Source organism: Rhinopithecus roxellana, chromosome 7 (assembly GCF_007565055.1).
Source record: "Rhinopithecus roxellana isolate Shanxi Qingling chromosome 7, ASM756505v1, whole genome shotgun sequence".
NCBI lineage: Eukaryota > Metazoa > Chordata > Mammalia > Primates > Cercopithecidae > Rhinopithecus > Rhinopithecus roxellana.
Genome location: NC_044555.1, coordinates 146,741,455 through 146,762,717, shown reverse-complemented (window position 1 = coordinate 146,762,717; position 21,263 = coordinate 146,741,455). Strand labels below are relative to the sequence as shown.

Here is a 21,263-nt window from a genome sequence, read left to right as displayed (position 1 = left end):
TTAAATGGTTCTGTCACTCGGAATCCTTCACATGGGATAAAATAAATGATCGTCTTATTAGTAATTGAACTACGCTTTCATTTTACTAAAATGCTGCTTATTAATGCAGAAATGGAGTCCAATGCCCCTTATACTGCATTAAGTAAAATTAAGTCTTTATTTTTTGACACCTAATTATATATTTCACAACACAAACAATAATGAATGTCAATGAAGACATTTATAATGTCATCCAATACTGGAAGATGATGTTTTAAGGGATAATTTAATTTCTACTCTGACTTCCAATGACAGAGATTGCACAAAGTGTTTTTAATTAGTAAACTTTCTGTTACTACTTTTTATTGCTGTCCAGCAGTAAACTCCCCAACCCACTCGCCCACCTGCATACCACAGCAAGGAAAAACAGGTCAAACAATGGGCTTAAAAAAATCAATAAATTGAGCATCTTATGAACCAAGTTGTGATCCCAGATTGACTATATGATGTAAACCTCTCTGAGCCTTGGTTTCTCCTCCCGTGAAATAAGGGAAATTAGTAATTTATAAAGCTTACCTCAGTTTTAATTTTGGTGGCCTCTGATTCTACGACAGAGATACAAAGGCAAATAATTTTTAATTGACAAAAAAGATATATATTTATGCTGTACAAAATGATATTCTGATATATGTATACACTGTGGAATGACTAAATCAAGCTAATTAACATATCCATTATTTCACATACTTATTTTTTTGTGGTGAGAATATTTAAAATAGACCTTAGCAATTTTCAAAGCTGCAACACACTGTTATTATCTATAATCACCATGTTCTAAAATAAGTTTCCTGAACTATTCCTCCTATCTGAAATTTCATATCCTTTGATCAATATCTCCCAATCCCCACTCCCACCTGCAGTCCCTGGTAACCACCACTCTCCTCTGTGCTTCTATAAGTTTGACTTTTTTAGGTTCTATATACTGTATAAATGAGATCACACAGTATATGTTTTCCATGTCTGCCTTATGTCACTTAGCACAATGTCCTGCAGGTTCAAAGATTTCCTTCTTTTTAAAGGGTAAATAGTGTTCCAACATGTACATACTATGAACTGAAGCACAATGTGTAGAAGGCTGAAAGGAATGGTCACACCTTAGTAAATACTTCATAGATGAAAGGTTCCATAATTTGAAGAGAAGAAAAAGGAGATATTTTAAGCATTCCATCAGGTAGAATTCTCCCTATCATATTGGCCTTCATCCATATGCTTTCTAGACATTCCTAGGAGGGAATCCTGCTTATGGTCTTTTCTGCAAAGTGATACCTCTATAGGTTACTCCTATCTAACAACTCTCCCCTTTGCCTGCTGTCATATACTAAATCCATTCTCCTACTTCTGATCAACTGAAAACACTCTTGAAGCCACATTTTAGCACTGCCATCTAGCTTTGCTATTCCCTAAGTATTTATTATATTTTTCAATGCTTTATTAGAACAAATATTCAAAGTTGATATTAAATCCTAACTAGTTATTCTGAATGGGTCACACCATTCCTGATTAATTATTTAATATGACACATTCTTGGCTGGGAGTGGTGGCTCAGGCCCGTAATCCCAGCACTTTGGGAGGCCGAGGCAGGCGCATCACCTGAGGTCAGGAGTTCGAGACCAGCCTGGCTAACATGGCGAAACCCCATCTCTACTAAAAGTACAAAAATTAGCCGGGTGTTGGTCTGTAGTCCCAGCTACTGAGGAGGCTGAGATAGGAGAATGGCTTGAGCCCAGAAGGTAGAGGTTGCAGTGAGCTGAGATTGTGCTGCTGCACTCCAGCCTGGGCAACTGAACAAGGCTCCATCTCAAAAGAAAAAAAAAAAAATTATTCTACTGCCAAACCTTCAGAAAAGGTCATGTTTTTACTTTCAGGTACTTCGATTTCTACATTCTTCTACTGCCAAAACTTCAGAAAAGGTCATGTTTTTACTTTTAGGTACTTCGGTTTCTACAAAATATTTTCTAGTAATACTCAAACTAAAAAAATACAATTTCATTCATTTTAGGTATTGATAATTTTACATAGCCATGATTTCAAATACTCTCATATATTCTAAATGATTCTAAATACAGAGTATATGATTCTAATATCACTCAGTATACTAAAATAAAACAAAATCTAAACAAAAAATATGCAAATACAAAAACACCAGGTTCCTAAAACATTTTCAGATCACTTGCCTTAAGGACCTCAAATTATGATAGCCTCATCTCAGTTTTTAATAATAATACAAACATAAATAATACAAACATTGAAAGCTAAATTTTACAACACCAAAGACATGAATAACTTCCAGTAATATAAATCCAACAACACATTAAAGCTGTTGGAAACAATTGATGGATAAACTTTTGCTTCATTTATTTAAGCAGAATAATTTTAAAAATCTATAGGATATGCATAAATATTAAAAGGTTTTGATGGCATTCTAGAGTCCACATTCTCACCTACTGCGGTCCCCCCAAAGCAGCTCTTGCTTTAACATTCCTTTGATTTCTTTATCTAGAGGCCCCTTACTAGTTTATTGTCATTCAATTATATCTTTCCACTCTAAAGACTACATTTCTCTTGTCAGCATGCAAATCAACTAAAATACAACATAAAGCATGAAAAATAAAGATTAAAGGGGTTAAAGTGAGGTTTCTGAATAGTCCCCTCAAAAATAGTACACTACTCCTGGATACTTCCTTTGTCCCTATTTGATATCTCTATTTCTGGGATTCAGACAGTACAGAGAAAGGAAGAAGCCCCAGGAGAATTATCACCCTGCTGATAATTCTTTCCATTAACATCGAAAACTGAGGGCTGACTATTCAATTGTAAGTTTCGAAGGAAAATATTTCAAAATACCAATTGTAACTGCACTGCTCCTACTCACTGGAAAAGACATTTTTTGTGTGTCTATCATGTAACCAGCAATGTGCTGGGAACTGCTTCATGTGTTATTTAATTTGATCCTTTCAACAAACTTACTAGCTATTTAAAAGATAAAAGAAAATGGACTCAGAGAGGTTAGGTAACTTTCTCCCATTCATATGGCTGGTGAGTGGCAGAGCTGGGATTCAGACCCAGCTCTCTTCACTTCAGAGTAGAAGTTGTTACCATGGTATTATTTGATTTATCTAAATGACATATTTAAAAAACAAAACAAAAATAAGTAAGTTTTTAAAAATGGTGTAAAGTGAATTGCTCAGCACTATTAAACTATAAATGTAAATACTACGTGGTAAAGGGGGGGAAAAAAGCCAATTCACACTGATATGATTGCCTGTTTCCACAGCTAGAAAATAATTATGACCTGTACTTTAAGCAACGCTTGACTAGGGGTATCTGCAATGTAAGGGGAATGCACTCTGCCTTAAGATGAGTACTTCCCATTCCTGGGATATAGAATTTTTAAATGTACAGTATCATTTTGTTTGGACCTATACTAATTAAATGTCCAAAACCTGTCATGAAGTTCATGATAAACATAGAAAATAACAGCAAATGACGGGGAGCGTATTACATTCTGAAACTACTACATATACTTCAGAAATAAAAGTAATTCTTAAGACAATGGTTCTCAGCCAGGGAAAATTTTGCATGCCAGAGGAGATTTTTCAAAGTCTAGAGGCATTTTGGGTTGTCACAACTGGAGGTGGAGCTGCCACTGGCATCCAGTGGATAGAGCCACAGATACTGCTAAACATCCTATAATGTATAGGACAGCAGTCAAAAATAAAAAAAAAGAGGGAGAGAGAAAATGGGCCCGAAACACCAATAGTGCCAAAGTTAAGGAAACCTGATTTAAGCATATGCTTTCAGCACTTGCTAAATACTTTTAAATTTATTCATTGTGTAATATTTAAGACACGAAGATGGATACAAAGACAAAGAATCTACGTGTCTACCACTGAGTTTAAGAAATTAAAAGAGTTAAATTTCCCTTGTGTATTCCTTCCTGCCTCCCTAAAATATTTTAAAGAGATTAGTTAAAATACCTTTATGTTATACCCGTTATTATACTATGTTAAAGCATGCCATAGCATGTTAAATTTTATATTATATTATGTTAGATTATACTATATCCCAAGTCTTTAAAAGATTTAGTAACTAGGTACATTTCTATTTTACATAGGAGGATATCTAGAATTATAATAGAACCTTGCAAAAAGAATGTAAAGATTTATTCCTTGTGTATGGAAGGAAAGGTTTTATCTCTTTAGTACATAAGAGAAAGTAGTTTTATAGATACGATCAATTACAAATGTGTATAATTTGTTAAATATATGACTAGCCAATAAGCTTTGGATTTAAAACAAATTTGTATGCCACAAAAAAATGAATAGGGAGCTAGCTGGGGGAGGAAATCATAATTATTCTCTATCACTCTGATAATTCCATCAAGGACATTACAGCCTTGACTCCCTGTCCCCTGAATCTCTTAGGCTAAGTGTCTAATGCTTTTTGTCTAGAAGTAGCCTCACAGCTAGTACTTAGAGTAGGGGTAATGGTATAATTATAATGATATAATCTTGCTTTTCATATCCCAGTTCAGATTTTGGAAGTTTATATAAGGAAAAAGAGGCCACCTACCAAGTTTTACACTTGTTTTTGTTTGTTTTTGAGATGGAGTCTCGCTGTGTCACCCAGGCTGGAATGAAGTGGCATGATTTTGGCTCACTGCAATCTCCAGCCCCTGGGTTCAAGCGATTCTCCTGCCTCAGCCTCCTGAGTAGCTGGGACTACAGGCACTCACTCCTACACCTGACTAATTTTTGTATTTTTTTTTTTTTTAGTAGAGTCAGGGTTTCATTATGATATTCCCTCCTTGGCCTCCCAAAGTGCTGGAATTACAAGCACGAGCCACTGTGCCCAGCCCCAAGTTTTACACTTATGAGGAAATTCCTGTTCTACCCTGACCATCATCTCATTTCAATAGACCCAATGGAACTAGAGTATGAAAGAACCAAAATTTTAATGAAGTTCTACCATAAAGAAGGCAGCATAAAATATGATTTCTGAGGTCACACCTTACTGAACCGTTAGTAAGACTTACGTTTTGCTCAAAATGTAAATAGGCTCAATTTTTTTTTTTTTTTTTTTTTTTTTGGAGATGGAGTTTCACTCTTGTTGCCCAGGCTGGAGCGTAATGGCACGATCTCAGCTCACTGCAACCTCTGCCTACTGGGTTCAAGCGATTCTTCTGCCTCAGCCTCCTGAGTAGCTGGGATTACAGGCGTGCACCACCATGCCTAGGTAATTTTTGTATTATTAGTAGAGACGGGGTTTCACCATGTTGGCCAGGCTGGTCTCAAACTCCTTGACCTCATGTGATCCACCTGACTCGGCCTCCCAAAGTGCTGGAATTACAGGCGTGAGCCACCACGCACGGCCATAGGCTCACTCTTTTATATTTTAAAAACATTTTGCACAACCCAATTAGTACAAGAAAAAATTAATTGTTTAAAGCTACCTTTTCTTTCTCTGTGAACAACAACACAGAGAACTGGTGATAGTGACAAATGAAATACTGGCATTAATCAATAATAGACATAGAGAGAATAAAATAAGCAGCCAAAACATTTGCTTGGAATATGTGTAATTATAACAATAGACTGAAAGTAGCAAACAAGGGTCAAAGGAAACTTCAGTAAAAGAAAAAAACAACAAACAATTTTTTTTTAAAAATCACCTATTTAAAAGCAAAAGACGCGAAAGAAGAGCAGCAGCTCATAGATAAAAGAATTTTCAGACCGCAAAAGCATGCCATAATTATTCCACCATGATGAGAAGTAAGAAAGAAATGTTTTATGATTGTTACTGTCATTGCTACTGCTTCATTTTCCCTAAAGACTTGTGAAAATGAACATGGTGAATACAAGTTGTTATTTAAGAGAAAAATGTTTTCAAATTCTACAATACTAATGCCATTATAGCCTTAATTGATACACTTGTAGTCTTCTAAAGTCATCAGCCCTCGTAAAGTGAATGCACACATGCAGACTCACAAGCCTGCATAAAATACAGATGGTCAATAGCCACGTAAATAGATCAATGATTACAAAGATGGATTGAGGAGACAAAAACGAGCTCTACTATTACACATGCATGAACTTCCTGACTGTAAGAATAATTATACTCTAGAACTGGTTAATTGAGGGAAGTTGAAGAATCTTTTTTTCCTGCAGAATCAATAGATACCCATCTATCTTTGATGACTTAGGTGTAGCATGCCTGGAATCAGGCGAATGGACTAGATGATCTTCATGTCATTCTGATTATTCTGTCGGTATCCAATAATAAGTTATATAGATCATATAATCTGTTTTGAGATAAAAATCACATTTGGGAAAATATAATCATGTGGCAATCTATAAACACCACACACTGAGTACAGTGCTGGTTACTCAAATGGGCGTCAGAAAAGTAAAACAGTCAATATATGTAGAAACTATTGGTGGGGCAAGGGAGGGGGGTTGTGGGAGGTAGAAGCAAGCTGGCATATTCCCATGTATGCATTGTAGAGACACATCTATGGAGGTATTTCTGTAGTTTCCAGGTATGGAGGCATCCAGGAGCTTTATTTCACCTTGGGTATTACTAAGTAAAATTAAGGTCTTTCATCAAAGAAAGAATTTACTTAGGAAGGAAGAAAAGAAGGGAGGGAGGAAACGAGGAAGGGAGGGAGGAAACGAGGAAGGGAGGGAGGGAGGGAAGAAGGGAATGAGGGAAGAAGGGAATGAAAGAACGTAAGAGAAAGTAGCAGGAAGAGAGGAAGGAGGGAGGGAGGGAGAGAAGGAAGAAAGGAAGGAAGGAAATGTCAAAAAAAAAAAAAAAAACAATGCAAGTGGAAGAAGAACAATAGATAGGACATCAGACAGTTGTATGCCCAGTAGGAATGCAGATGTCCCTTATAAGGGAGACAGAGACCAAAATACCACGAATAAACAGAACATTTGCTTAAGGAATACAGGTGTCTGGTATGTAGTGCAGACTGTTTCAAGAAAAAACTATAGAAAAATAACTATTTAAACTAAATAAGTCATTATAATCTGACATAATGAAGGAAATATCTCTTTTCCCAATCTCCTTCTCTTATTCATCACTCTTTAAAAGCCTCTTGTGGTGGCTTTGATGATACACTATAGCATCCTGGCCTTCTCCCTGATATGCTGACTCCTTTTGCTCTGATTTATCTAATACCTCCCATCCCCTTGACTTGTACGGTCCCCAGATAGGCGGTCCTTAACTTTCCATTTGTTACATTTTTCATGAGGAAACTTAAGAACTTCATTGGTCCTGATACTCCAACAGTCACTTCTTTGCAGACGACTCCAAAAATTCTTATTTTCAGTCTTGGCCTCTATTCTGACCTCCAGTACATTTTCCAATGTAATGTTATTTGTAAAATTTTTCTCTTTTGCCCTGAAAGTATTTTCTCCCCTACCTGATTTGCCTCTCGGTGTCAGGACTACAACCATTATCTCTACCACCAGGATTTTTCAATTAATCATTTTTTAAAAATTTTTTATTTACCCAAATTCCCTTTTCTCCTGCTTCTGAAATAGTCAGGGCTTTATTACACCTTACGATGGAAACTGCAATGATGTCCCTTATGCTTGAAACTGCAATGATCTCCCTATGTCAAGTCTCTTTACATCAAGCCATCTGACATACTGCAGCTAAGAGTACCTTTCCTAAGCATACAATTTGACCATGACCAAACTCAATAGCTCAGCATTCATGTTGTCTACCAGGGATCAAAACGCCTGGTGTATATAGGGGTTAGGAATGAGTCAGAGTAAGTAAAATGCAATAGGGAGTGGTGGGACCTGTGGCAAACTGGAGAGTGTGTGACATTAAAATTTCACTAATTAGGCACTAGAAAGGCCAAATAAAACATAAGTGAGAGAGAGAAAGTGAGAGGTAGAGAGCTTGAGCACCTGTGAGTCACCAACTTGCTATCTGTGTGCCTCTACAATATGACCACCACCAAGCTACTAATATTTTATATGCTCTTTCTCACTGCTACCCTACATGACCTCTTATCTATACCAGAAAAATAAAGACATTATCCTTTATATACCTCAAGCCTTTGGCCACCATTCTCTTATCCTAACCCTCTCTAACTGAATCCTACTAGTGTTTCAAAGTCTGGAACACTTCTTCCAGGAAGACCACCTTAACCACAGCCCACCCTAACCTACAGTTCACCTTCTGTGAACCTCTATATCAGGATAAAATAAAATTAATAGGATTACAGAAAATACCAATTACATTTAAATAGTTATCAACATATTTACCAAAATAGTGATATAACGATAGAAGTGATTGATTAAAGCATTAAAAATAATCTCTAGTCACAGCTCTAATAAGTACTGTAATTTTGAAGTATTAATGACTGTAACAGTATTTCAAGATACCTGCCACAACTGTAATGTGACATGAAAATATTTATTATTTCTATTAGTGAAAAAGTTAGAGGTACTGTTAATACTACTTTGGTCTGTTGCCTACACTCTTAAATAATATGCTAAATATTAATTAGAAGCTAATGAAAATAAAGATGTAATATTCTTCACATACAAGTTTAGGACCCCCTGAATTCTCTCCATGGGTCCCCAAAGAGGGCTTTGAACTCCAGGTTACCAACCCATGCTTTATCATATCTTGACAAATTATTCTGCAGTAATAACATACTATCTTGTATGCTGATCATCTTTTTTTCACATATTCCTTAAGAATATAAGTATAAACTCCCTACCTAGAATCATTTGCATGCACTAATGACCTCAAACAGAACATAATTTTATTTTTCCCTTCACACATGCATCCCTTTTTTCAAACCGCTCATTTCATTACTCTGTCAATGCTCTATATACATATTTCTGTTTTACCTAAAAAGCACTGACTGATTGGTCTTAGATTTTTCTCTCAGTAGATCAAATTAAATTATACTTGGCCGGGCGCGGTGGCTCAAGCCTGTAATCCCAGCACTTTGGGAGGCCGAGACGGGCGGATCACGAGGTCAGAAGATCGAGACCATCCTGGCTAACACGGTGAAACCCCGTCTCTACTAAAAAATACAAAAATCTAGCCAGGCGAGGTGGCGGGCGCCTGTAGTCCCAGCTACTCGGGAGGCTGAGGCAGGAGAATGGCGTGATCCCGGGAGGCGGAGCTTGCAGTGAGCTGAGATCCGGCCACTGCACTCCAGCCTGGGTGACAGAGCGAGACTCCATCTCAAAAAAAAAAATAAATAAATAAATTATACTGAAACAGATTTTGTAGGCTAGAATAATGATTCTAAAAGTCACAAAAATTTAGTACACATTATTTGACAGTAACTCATAATTACATACATTAAAAACTCCTCAACAATCTCAGGATATGGTGTACTTTTAAATGTTTCTATGTGCTACTGCAAGTATTTTAGGTCATTTCAATTTTTCCCACATAGAGAACTCATTTTCTAGCTTAAATTTAGATATTTTGAAACAAAATGAAAATTGATGTTTATTAATAATCTTCAACTTGGTGCTGGATCTTGCTGATTAAATAAAAGTTTTTCTGATTTTTTTTTAAGTAAGACAATTATCCTGCCAAATAACTAAATTCTATTAGTTGTCTGCCCAGCAAGAGCCTATTGACCCATACTGGAAGAGAAAATACTACTACTGTTAATTCAGTTTCTGGGAAGTGACGTATCATTAATTGCTGTTTGTTTTTGTTGCTATGAGGAGACAACCATGCTACATGAGCAAAAAACTATAATTATGCATGGATGGAGTTTAGCACTGTAATCAAATAGAACTTACAACAAAGTTAATCTGATGATACACATTTAATGCCATGCATTATCGATGTGCTACATGGTAATTAGATATAAATGGTAAACAGCTCATATGAATGGCAAATTGATGTTACTTTTCCATCACTGAAACAAATGTTCTGGAATTGGGGGGAGAAAAAGGTGCTAGTGATTATAGTCTTTTCTCCTGACAGAGGGAAGCCATCTCTCTTGGGGACTAGAAAATCATGTAATTATTTCTACCCAGGAGCATACATCCTCTTTACCAGAAGATACTCAGCCATCTTATTTGTCTAGATAAAAGCAATACTAACCTTAATAACGCGGCTGAGTTACTCACCACTTAGGCCCTATACCCATACCCAAGTAGCACAATTCCAATTATGTGTATTATACTACATGTTAAACTGTTTTCTTCCCACAAGCAAAACTAAGAAAATGGGTTTTGATCAAAAAGGGTAAGGATTGAGAAGAAACTTTAAAGTATCTGGCACTGAGAAGGAAAGCAAGCTGGCTTTTTAAAAAGTCCTCAGCAAACAGAAGCCATGAAATTGGTGGGTAAAGCAGGATATGGGTAAAATGTACAGATTCGTGAAAAAGATAAAGAGATAAAGGCTTAGAAAAAGGAATGGAGGTCTAAAAGCAAGGAAGAGATGACATAGGTCATCTTATTAAACCTTAGTCCTATTTTAAAAAATCATGCCTAGATTTAAGACATATATATGAGGTAAACTTTAATGTAAGCCTACAATCCAAAATAGAGGAGATTTCCACAGAGACATCACTTGCTCAAATTATGTATGCAGGTTCTCTGAGATTTACAGAGTTCGCAGGGAATATGGCAAAATTGTTAATGTTATAGAATAAGCTATTTAACTATTTGATGTTTTTGTTTTGTTTTGTTTTGCTTTATTTGAGACAGAATCTTGCTCTGTCACCAGGCAGGAGTGCAGTGGCATGATCTTGGCCCAGTGCATTCTCCATCTCCCAAGTTAAAGTGATTCTCCTGCCTCAGCCTCTTGAGTAGCTGGGATTATAGGCGCGTACCACCACACTCAGCTAATTTCTCTGTATTTTGAGTAGAGACAGGGCTTCACCATGTTGCCCAGGATGGCCTCGATCTCCCGACCTCGTGATCTGCCTGCCTCAGCCTCCCACAGTGCTGGGATTATAGGCGTGAGTCACCACGTCCGGCCCTATGTGATGTATTCTAAAACTCAAAACCAACTGCATGGCTCAAAAACAAAAAACAACAAAATAAAGAAAAACAGAAAAAACTACAATGACTATATGCTTCCACAAAAATCTTTACAGTTATTCCTTTCAAAAATTAAACCAGACAGGGCCAGACATACTAAGAATTCAAATAATGTGTTAGATCCGTATAGTCCTTTATTACACAAAGCACTTTATTTGGTTAAATCCTCACAATGACCCTGTAATTTCAAATGAGAAAATAGAGGTTTAGAAAGATTAAACAGTTTGTTAATGGAAGGCAGAATAATATAACGGCTTTAGAGTCAAGATAGACATTGTTTTGAATCCCAGCTCTGGTACTTTGCCACTTACACCACTTACAAGCTTTGTGAAATTGGGCAATCTCTCTAAACCTCAGTTTCCTTATTTGTAAAATGAGAATAATAGTGCTTATCTCATAGGATTATTGTAGGATTCAATGAAATAAAAAATACAGACAGTGCTGGACATAATCAGCAATACATGTTATGTACCCAAACAGAGTTGGGTAAAAGTTACTCAGCCTAACAACGGGTATGTTCAATACCCACCAGTTTTCAGAAAGCTGTTTAACCTCTTGACCCCTCAGCTTTTTCACCCATAAAATGGTAAGAACAATATATCCTTAATGGAGCCATTTTGGTGATGAAGTACATGTAATTGTATGTACAGTGAATAATGGACAATGATATGTCTATATATGCATATGCTTATACTGAAAAGGATATATAGCTTATAAGTGGCAGAAACAGAATTAGAACCTAGATTTTCTATACTGAGTCCTCTTACTAGCAACACAGCTAGATATTCCTGATTTTATTAAACTACTCAATGTCTTTTTAAAAATCTAAATATAGAAGAGAATTTTCTTACAACTCCATTGAGAAGAGAATAGTCCAAAAAAATCTGTGAAAATGAATTTCAAAAGGAAAATATCCAAGTTACCTGAATTAAAGCCTCACTCAGCAGGTCTTCATTAACCTCCAGAATAATGTTTCTTATCTCTTCATATGGCATGCGATATGATCCCAGAAAGATGGCTAAAATAAAATTTGATTTTATTAAAAGTAGAACAGCATCAACATGTTAAAGTCCTAATAAATGCCTGATTTTCATTTCATAGACTCAAAATACGAAACTTGTCACTAATACTAATTTACAGAATTATGAACAAACAAAAGTTTTCCATTTGATGGACTACTCACTCTATCCATTTAGACAAAATGGCCTATTTTCTCGGGCTCTAATGTTTATAGTTAGTGCATATTTACACACAAAATAAAATTCCTACTAATGACTATATGCTTATGCCTTTTAGACTAGGATGATACACAAAATGACCCATGAAAACTTAAGAGATTTTATTTCAAGTTGACCTTTTTATTTAATGAAGAATTTAGTGTGGAGATTATCAGATGCATCCAACACAGTATTTCTCAGGAAAGACAATAAAATAACCAAATAAAAAATTATATCCATCTACTCTGCAATTCTCCCACATAAGAAAAAAATTAAAGTGCCTGAATCATCAGTGTGCTTTGCAATCCTGCTTATATTCCTGTGGTATACTATTACTTACTTTATATATTGACTCACAATTTCCCCTGCCAACTTTTTCTTAAGTGGAAATCTATCATATCATATTAGAATAATTCAGCAAATTAAACCTAGAATAGCTAAGGATTATTCAGAAGGTACTTGCAACAACATGTTCCATTAAACATATTTTTTAAAGAACACAGATGTGTTCTTATCACCAGAACTTGAACATTTATTATTTTTTTTCTCTCTCTTTTTTTGAGACAGAGTTTCTTTTTTATTGCCCAGCCTGTAGTGCAATGGTGCGATCTCCGCTCACTGCAAACTTTGCCTCCCAGGTTCAAGTGATTCTCGTGCCTCAGCCTCCCAAGTAGCTGGGATTACAGGCATGCGCCACCACGCCGGGCTAATTTTGCACTTTTAGTAGAGGCAGGGTTTCACCATGTTGTCCAGGCTGGTCTCAAATTCCTGACCTCGGGTGATCCACCTGCCTTGGCCTCCCAAAGTGCTGGGATTGTAGGCATGAGCCACCGTGCCTGGCACCCAGAACTTGAACATTTCTAAGAATTTTTTTTTTTTTTCATGAAAAGGTCTATATGCCTTCAGCCACATGAAAAGAAAACAAAATCCTCACTCCATAGGCAAATGATTACCTTATACATAAGACCAAATGAGATCTCCACAATCTAAAAGAATAATATTGACAGAAATCAACCAGCAATTGAGATCATACTGTGTTTTAAAGAAAAGTACTGAACATCAACTTTGAAAATGTACTATCAAATAAGCAATGTACATATTCACAACAGCTACTGGTAAACTGCTTTTCTGATAGCAACATTTCTACTGACATGAGAATGATGTGTTGTTTATTGTAATGATTCCCTATACCACATTCCTTAACAAAATAAACTCCCATGGTATTACTTTGTGCAATTAGAAATGCTCAATGTGTGGAAATTTCTGATGCATAGTGTTTTAGTATCAGCAAAATCTAAACACAGTCTACTGTAGTGACAGAACAAAAATTCTGAATTCAAGACAGAGGGAAGAGTATGTTAAAACTTAAAGGCTTACATAAATGAAGATGGGTTTAACTGTCCATCTGCTTTAGCAAAAGTATACTTAATGGCTGACCGGTTTGTTAAAGGCTTAAAGGTTCACAAACCAGTTTTTAAATGCAGTTAAGGTTAACAATTTAAGTAGCTCACATCACAATTACTTCAGACATAAAGGAATAGCAGTAGAAGGATTTGCCCAATGTAACTAGTGAATACTCTAAAACTATCAATCCCAGGTCTAGACAGAAGGAAAAAAAAATCACTTTTCATCAGTTCTGCCTTATGTTTCACTATGTCCTCTAACAGTGTATTATTATCATTACTTTTCAAATCTTTACTATTCACAAGTTTCATATGGTCTGACGGAGGTTGAATTAGAATTTTCTCCATACCGGCTAAGTGACAAAAAGGCAACCAAATCATGTTTACACAGAATTTTGTTTCCAGAAGATGCTAAATATGTCTGTTTAAAAAGGTTACAACTTGGCCAGGCGCGGTGGCTCAAGCCTGTAATCCCAGCACTTTGGAAGGCCGAGACGGACGGATCACGGGGTCAGGAGTTCGAGACCATCCTGGCTAACACGGTGAAACCCCGTCTCTACTAAAAAATACAAAAAAGCTAGCCGGGCGAGGTGGCGGGCGCCTGTAGTCCCAGCTACTCGGGAGGCTGAGGCAGGAGAATGGCGTGAACCCGGGAGGCGGAGCTTGCAGTGAGCTGAGATCCGGCCACTGCACTCCAGCCCGGGTGACAGAGCGAGACTCCGTCTCAAAAAAAAAAAAAAAAAGGTTACAACTTTGATGAAATACATTAAACAGCTCCCACCCCTCTCACCACTACCTATACCAAGTCTACGAAGAAAATATTACATACACAGATTCTGAGCTGTTTTGGGATCCAAAATTCTCAGTTCTTTCACTTTCTTCTTTGTAGGCCCAGTCTTCTTTTCTTCTAATGCTTCTGCATTCTTTTGAACTGAAAGAAAAAATGTTGATTCATAAACAATAGTGGTACTAATCCAAGTACACGGAATAACATTAGTAAGGTATATTAACTACATTAATAAAGCTCATTCTGAAATCAATAAATGTGTTTATTTCATTAGTTCAAGGAACAGGATAAACATAAAAATATAGAGCTGTTTTAGAGTTTTCACTACAAATTAAATATCAGCACTTAAGCAGAAAAGATAAGCCAAATAGAACCAAAAATCAATTGCTCCTTCTTACCTAATGTACAACATTAATTACTCCTTTACCAGGTACCTACAGCAGTACTGGAATTAAATATACAGTACAACCTCACTAATCTGAGCTAATTGAGGGAAAAGGAAGACATGCATTTCTCTTAAAATATGCAAAAATTTAAACCTTTCTTTAATTCAGTGAAATTGCTTTAAAGCACCTAAGGTAAGTTTAACTGCTAAACAGGTTGCCATATAAATATTCCTGCTGAGACTGTTTTGAAGAATAGGTATGAACCATTTGCAATTTGTACAACAGTAGCACCATTTGCATACATGTAATTAAATAGACTCAGCAATGTGATCTTTTGCGTAAGTTAGCTTTGTATCCCTCGCTATTTGAAAAATACTATTTGCTTCCTTAGAACAGAAGATTTACTTTGCTTTCTTCAGAAGGTAACAGTATAACTCAAAACAGTTTAAAGCACGGAAAGGGTAAGGAGTAGCAGTGCCAAGGAGTGGCTTTAGCCTTCCATAACCTCCATCAGCCAACTCCCCAAGTAGGCCAGCTCAAAAAACAATGTGGCTGTCTGCTATGAAAATAAAGCATTAAGTTAAATCCCCAAACCCCTCCTGTATAGAAATTTTATAGCTACCATTGTACTCAAGTGTTGGCAGTTTACCTTTTCCAATATAAAAACAGGGTTGTAAGTAATGGGGCCATCAGAAAATATGAGAAAAATAAAGCCAATACTTTTTCAGTCAAGTAGAGTGTTAAGTCCTTGCCCCCAAATTCATGCTGCTAAATTACATCACTGGTTCATATATGACCATAATCATGCTGCTGCTTTATCAATGTTAAAAAGATAACTTCATTTTGAGGCAATAATGATATTATTTTAATTCATCTAATCTTTGTTAAAAAGACCACAAATGCATTGTCGATTTTCTTTTTTAGAGAAAAAGCAACATAAAACCACAGTACACTTTTACTAAGGCAATATGTTTATGGATGTTATCATATTGGAAACTTTTGCAACACTCTATAGAATTCATCAAAATATTGGAAGCCCATTAAGACTTCCTTTGTTTTAATAATACAAAATACAGAAAAATTAAATGAGCATACTACAGAAATAGCAGATATTAATAAATTACCTGAATAACTAAAGTCCTAACAGTGCTAAATTTTACCAGACTGGCCAACCTAAAGTTATGTGCAGTCTAAGGAGAATGGATAATAATTAACACTTTAAAATTACGATCTTTGCCATGTGGATTCAACACAATAGTCATTGCTACTACTGGAAGAAAAGTGACTTTTAATATATTTATCTTAAAATATATTAAAAGAACATATTTTATGTTTATATTTATCTGTATATATTTCTAAATACGTTTTAAAATATATTAAAACATATCTCAAATATTCTTCAAAGGGTCTTTCTAGGAGCATAGAGTCTTTCACATGCAATCATCAACATTTTAATTTATTGTAATTGTCAGGTCAGTTCCAGCTTAAGACAACTGTACACAAGAAAATGACAGTCCAATAGCCTTTCCTTTTGTCTATAAAATGTGAAGTATCTGAATCATATTGAAATTACTTCTAGAATCATTCACTAATTTGAACCCAGTCAAGGAAATAGTCAAGAAAATTTTCCTAATCTCTCAATATGCCTTAAAATTCACTATGGGAGACTAATTAGCCAAGTACATATAGGAAAAACATGCTGTGCTATGAAGGACCTATAAAGATGCTTCTGCAAACTAACAGGATCCTGACTAACCCAGGAATAGATAATACTCATTTAATGACTTTATATCGTTGCATTTTTAAATTAAAATATGGTATAGCCTCTCCCCTTTTCAAGTGAACAAATTGTTTAAAGTTAAGATTAGATGCCCTAAATATCTATAGTTCACAGTTTTCTTTCTTGGATCCCAACATATTTTCCTTGTGTTATACAACTTGGCTTAAATCCTGGGTTCGAAAAGTGATAAGAATTCCATGAGTGGGCACTGCTTTTTTGAGAATCACAAGAGAAAAACAAGTTTAAAGCAGTTCTCTAACTAGACAGGCTTTCAAAACTAATCATATTTTTGCCATGATAAATAATTACAGACCAGTGGCTATTATTGCCTTTGGCCTTCTTGTTTTTAAAAGCATTCCTTAGGGATCATGACCACAGGCTTAGATAAACAGAGAATTCAAAGAACAGCAATGAGACATCAAATATCCCTATAGTGTTCAACACATCATATGTTAAAAATTGCCTGCTTTCATAGTGACCTCAAAATGTCACTTATCCTAGTATACTTTTATTCTGTATGTTTCTAGTGGTTACAAAACATTAAATAACTAGCAATTCTATAATTATTTGAAGTTACTTGGATGAAACTAAAAAGTTTTTTTAAGTTTCGATATAAAAACTTCATGAATTGATTTTATCATCAATTGCCCTATGGTCCTCAGGTTCATAATGAGGCCTACAGTGAAACGTGACCTTCCCCATACAAATGAAAAAATATTTTGCAAATGGGTTTGAATCCAATAGATTGAATTAATTTGAGTGTGTAAATTGGCACTGCTAATAGACAGAATAATAATGAAACATTATAAAATACTGTCTGTAGGAAGATAATCCTAATAATAAAGACATGCATATTATTATTAAAGATATGTTAATATCAAGATACTCATTATCTAAGATAAAATGCCCACTGAGTATTATTATATCTCCTTTAATACATGGATTTTTACAAGCAATTGTACTATAAATGTATTCTTTTACAACTGCGAAATGTTCATCAGCATAAATAAAGTAAACATGGTTATATTCTTTCCCCAATCTAATATAGGCAATGTTCAGGAATCTCCTATTAATTTCTGCTATCCCAGTGGATACACAGAACATGTGACAAGATGTTATAATTTGTAGCAAGTATTAAGATATTTTAAATAGGTAACATTGGATGATTTACATAGTGATAACTAACCATGAATCATAATAAAATTTGTATAACTATCTTAAAATTTCAGTGAGAAAGACTGATTTCTATAGTCAGAATCACATTCATTAATCTACCAAATATTTCTTGAACACCTACTACGAATTAGCCTAGCATGAGCATACAATGGTATACAACACATAAATATCTACTCATACTGCACGGTCATATGTAAACCACGAATTATGGAAGTATCCCCAAAAGGTACCTAACATTTATAATTTTCTTTATCTATAAAAATATAGCTTAGATGAATACATGCATATTACTCAGTGAATTCTCATTTTCTTATTGCAAGCATAGTTCTATATTAGGGAACATATTATCTTTGAAATCAGCATCACATTATGTGTTGCATCATATTATAAGAAATATGAGGAGAATTAAAAGGATGTCCCTTCCTATTAAGTACACTACATATAGGCCGGGTGCAGTGGCTCACACCTATAATCCCAGCACTTTGGGAGGCTGAGGCAGGTAGATCACCTGAGGTCAGGAGTTCAAGACCAGTCTGGCCAACATGGTGAAACCCTGTCTCTACTAAAAATACAAAAATTAGCCGGGCATGATAGCATGTGCCTGTAATCCCAGCTACTCAGGAGGCTGAGACAGGAGAATCACTGGAACCCGGCAGGCGGAGGTCGCAGTGCGCCAAGATTGCGCCACTGCATTCCAGCCTGGGCAACAAGAAAGAAACTCCGTCTCAGGAAAACAAATAAACAAAAAAGTACACTATATACAAAGCCACAGTAAATAAAGCTAATAATAGTAGTATCAGCAAACACACTGAACATTTATGTAACTTCACGCATACATATTTGTATATTTAAGAAGTAAATGCCAACTGTTCTTTTACATATAACATACAAATATAAGAACTGTGATCCATATATACTTAAACACATATTTTATCCATGTGCATATAATTCCACAGGTGATTCCAGCTACATGGAAATAATTTTTTTACATACTGGTTGAAATATACAATATTTTAATTTCAATTAATGACTTGATAATATTAAAAATAAGTGCAAGAATGGCAATGAAAGGTAGGGGAAATGTACTCTGGTTTTTGCGTGTGATAGGCTTAATGATTTTTTTTGTTGTTGTTATTTTCTACTCTATTCTGAATCATCCGTATGCGTTTCCAGAAATATCACGTGAACCTGATGGAGAAAAAGGGCAAGGAAGATGAGATCAATAGATAAATACATATGCAATACACAACAGATGAGAGTATTAAAAAACGAAAATCACAACAGTAGTAGTAGTTTTACTTCTGGTAACCACCCATACAATCTTCACAAGCACCACCAAAATCAAAGTTTTATTACATATCTGTTCTGTATCTGGCATTAATTTTTATACCACTTTATATGATAGGTACTAACCAGTGTCATTTTACAAATGAGGAAATCAAGGACAAATTTAATCATATGCCCAAGGTGATATAGCTAGTAATGAAAACATGCTAAACTTCACCAGTGATCAGGGAAATGCAAATGAAAATAACAGAAGAAATACCATTAACAGTCATCAAACTGAAAAAATGTTTAAGTCTCACAATACCAAGTATTGATGAAGATACGAAGAAGAATTTGATTATGCCAACGGTTGACAGTAAATATTCAGCAATGACTTAAAAAACACGTGTATCAACATCTGATATATTTGAAGGTATGCTTGTCATAAATACAGCCCAACATTTCTGCTTGTAGGTCAAATGGTCAAGGAGACAAAAATGTTCACTGCAACAGTGTTTATAACAGTAGAAAAGTTATAAACAGCCCATGTGCCCAGGGGTTATGAAATGGATAAATTGTGGTATATTAATACAATGTAATACCACACAGCATTTACAGTGATTGTACTGCAGCTATATATTTCAACAAGGATTGATGCCAAATACAATGCTGAGTAGAAAAATTAAAGCTATGTAAAATGGTACATGCAGTATAACATTCATCTAAACTAAAACAGAGACTAATCTTGTGTATTGTTGATAGATGAGTATATATGTAGCAAAATTATAAAAACATAGACTAGATATTCACCAGCTAATGAGAGTGGTTGCCTAAGAGGAGGAATCTGATGCGGGAATAGGTAGAACCTTGGAAACTTCCATTTTAACTCTAATGTTTTATTTCCTTAAAAGCAAAGATCTGGAGTAAATATGACTAAATGTTAACATCTGTTCATTTTGGGTGGCTGGTAGATGGGCGTTTGCTACATTAGCCTTTGTAATTTCCCATTTTTTGACATAAAAATAAAATTCATATGAATACATTACACAAATATTCCCATCCATGTTTATAGTTTACAAACTGTTAACCCTGGAAATCCCAAGGGCCAAGTGTAGACAGGAATTACAAACAATATGGAAAAGAATAATTAAAAATGCTGGTAAAGATGAATCAGTTGTAAGGAACCACAATTTTGTGTTCAATTGTTATTCAGTCTATTTTGTGAGGAATAACACATGTGTTTACTAAACCTTGGGAGGGAAAGCTGATGCAATAGGCAGGAAGAGATTCCATTTCTGTTTCCTCGCACATGCTACATATTATAGCTGTGAAGCTTCCCCTCTCCATGTTGCCTACAGCTGCACATGAACCAAGGCATCCTACAGAAAGGTAGATTTCATTCTGACACCTGTGTAGTACCTGAAGCAATAGGAATGGCATTACCAAGAGTGTTTCTGAAGTTCAGAGCACATTAAACAAGACTAATGGTTCTAATGGTAGGGATAACACACACATACTTTGTAATGATTTCCTAATTAAGGAACAAATCTTACTGGTTGTAGTTTATACAAGAACACCCCAAATCAGGAAGCACATGTTACTGCAAATTAACATCTGCATAACTAATATACTTGCACACCTGTTCATTAAGCCAATTACTGAACACTGCTGAATGTCACCAGAACATTATGTTTAACAGCGAGCATAGCTAATGTTGTGTATTTTCAAATGGGCCACAATAGCTCAGCAGGCAATGTATATTTTAGGAAGGACAAATAAAGTTGTCTTAGAGGTTTTAGGGAAGAATTTCCCTTGTTTGAAGTGGTAACTTAAATACCAAAACTGAAGTATGGTTTTTACCTCAAAGTAGTACAGTTACATTTTGTTTAATGATGTGGATACATTCTGAGAAGTTCTTCTTTAGATGATTTTGTCATTATGCAAACATTATAGGGTTCACCTACACAAACCTACATGGTATAGCCTACCTCACAGGTTTGTAGCCTATCGCTCCTAGGCTACAAACCTGTATAGCGTGTTACTGTACTGAATATTGTAGGCAATTGTAACAAAATGGTATTTGTATATCTAAACATACTTAAACATAGAAATGGTACAGTAAAATTACGATACAAAAGATAAAAAATGGTTTACCTGTATAGGG

General features: G+C 35.4%; 1 protein-coding gene across 6 annotated transcripts in view; it reads right to left on the bottom strand.

Moving 5' to 3' along the window:
• Positions 1 to 21,263, bottom strand: part of DIAPH2 (diaphanous related formin 2) — a 923,693-nt gene that overhangs the window by 525,022 nt on the left and 377,408 nt on the right. For all 6 annotated transcript variants that reach the window (XM_030934028.1, XM_030934026.1, XM_030934029.1 and 3 more), the window contains 2 exons: positions 14,534 to 14,635; positions 12,008 to 12,102 (listed from right to left, as the gene is read on the bottom strand). In XM_030934028.1, coding sequence (XP_030789888.1) covers positions 12,008 to 12,102; positions 14,534 to 14,635 — 197 coding nt within the window. The remainder of the gene's footprint in view (positions 1 to 12,007; positions 12,103 to 14,533; positions 14,636 to 21,263) is intronic.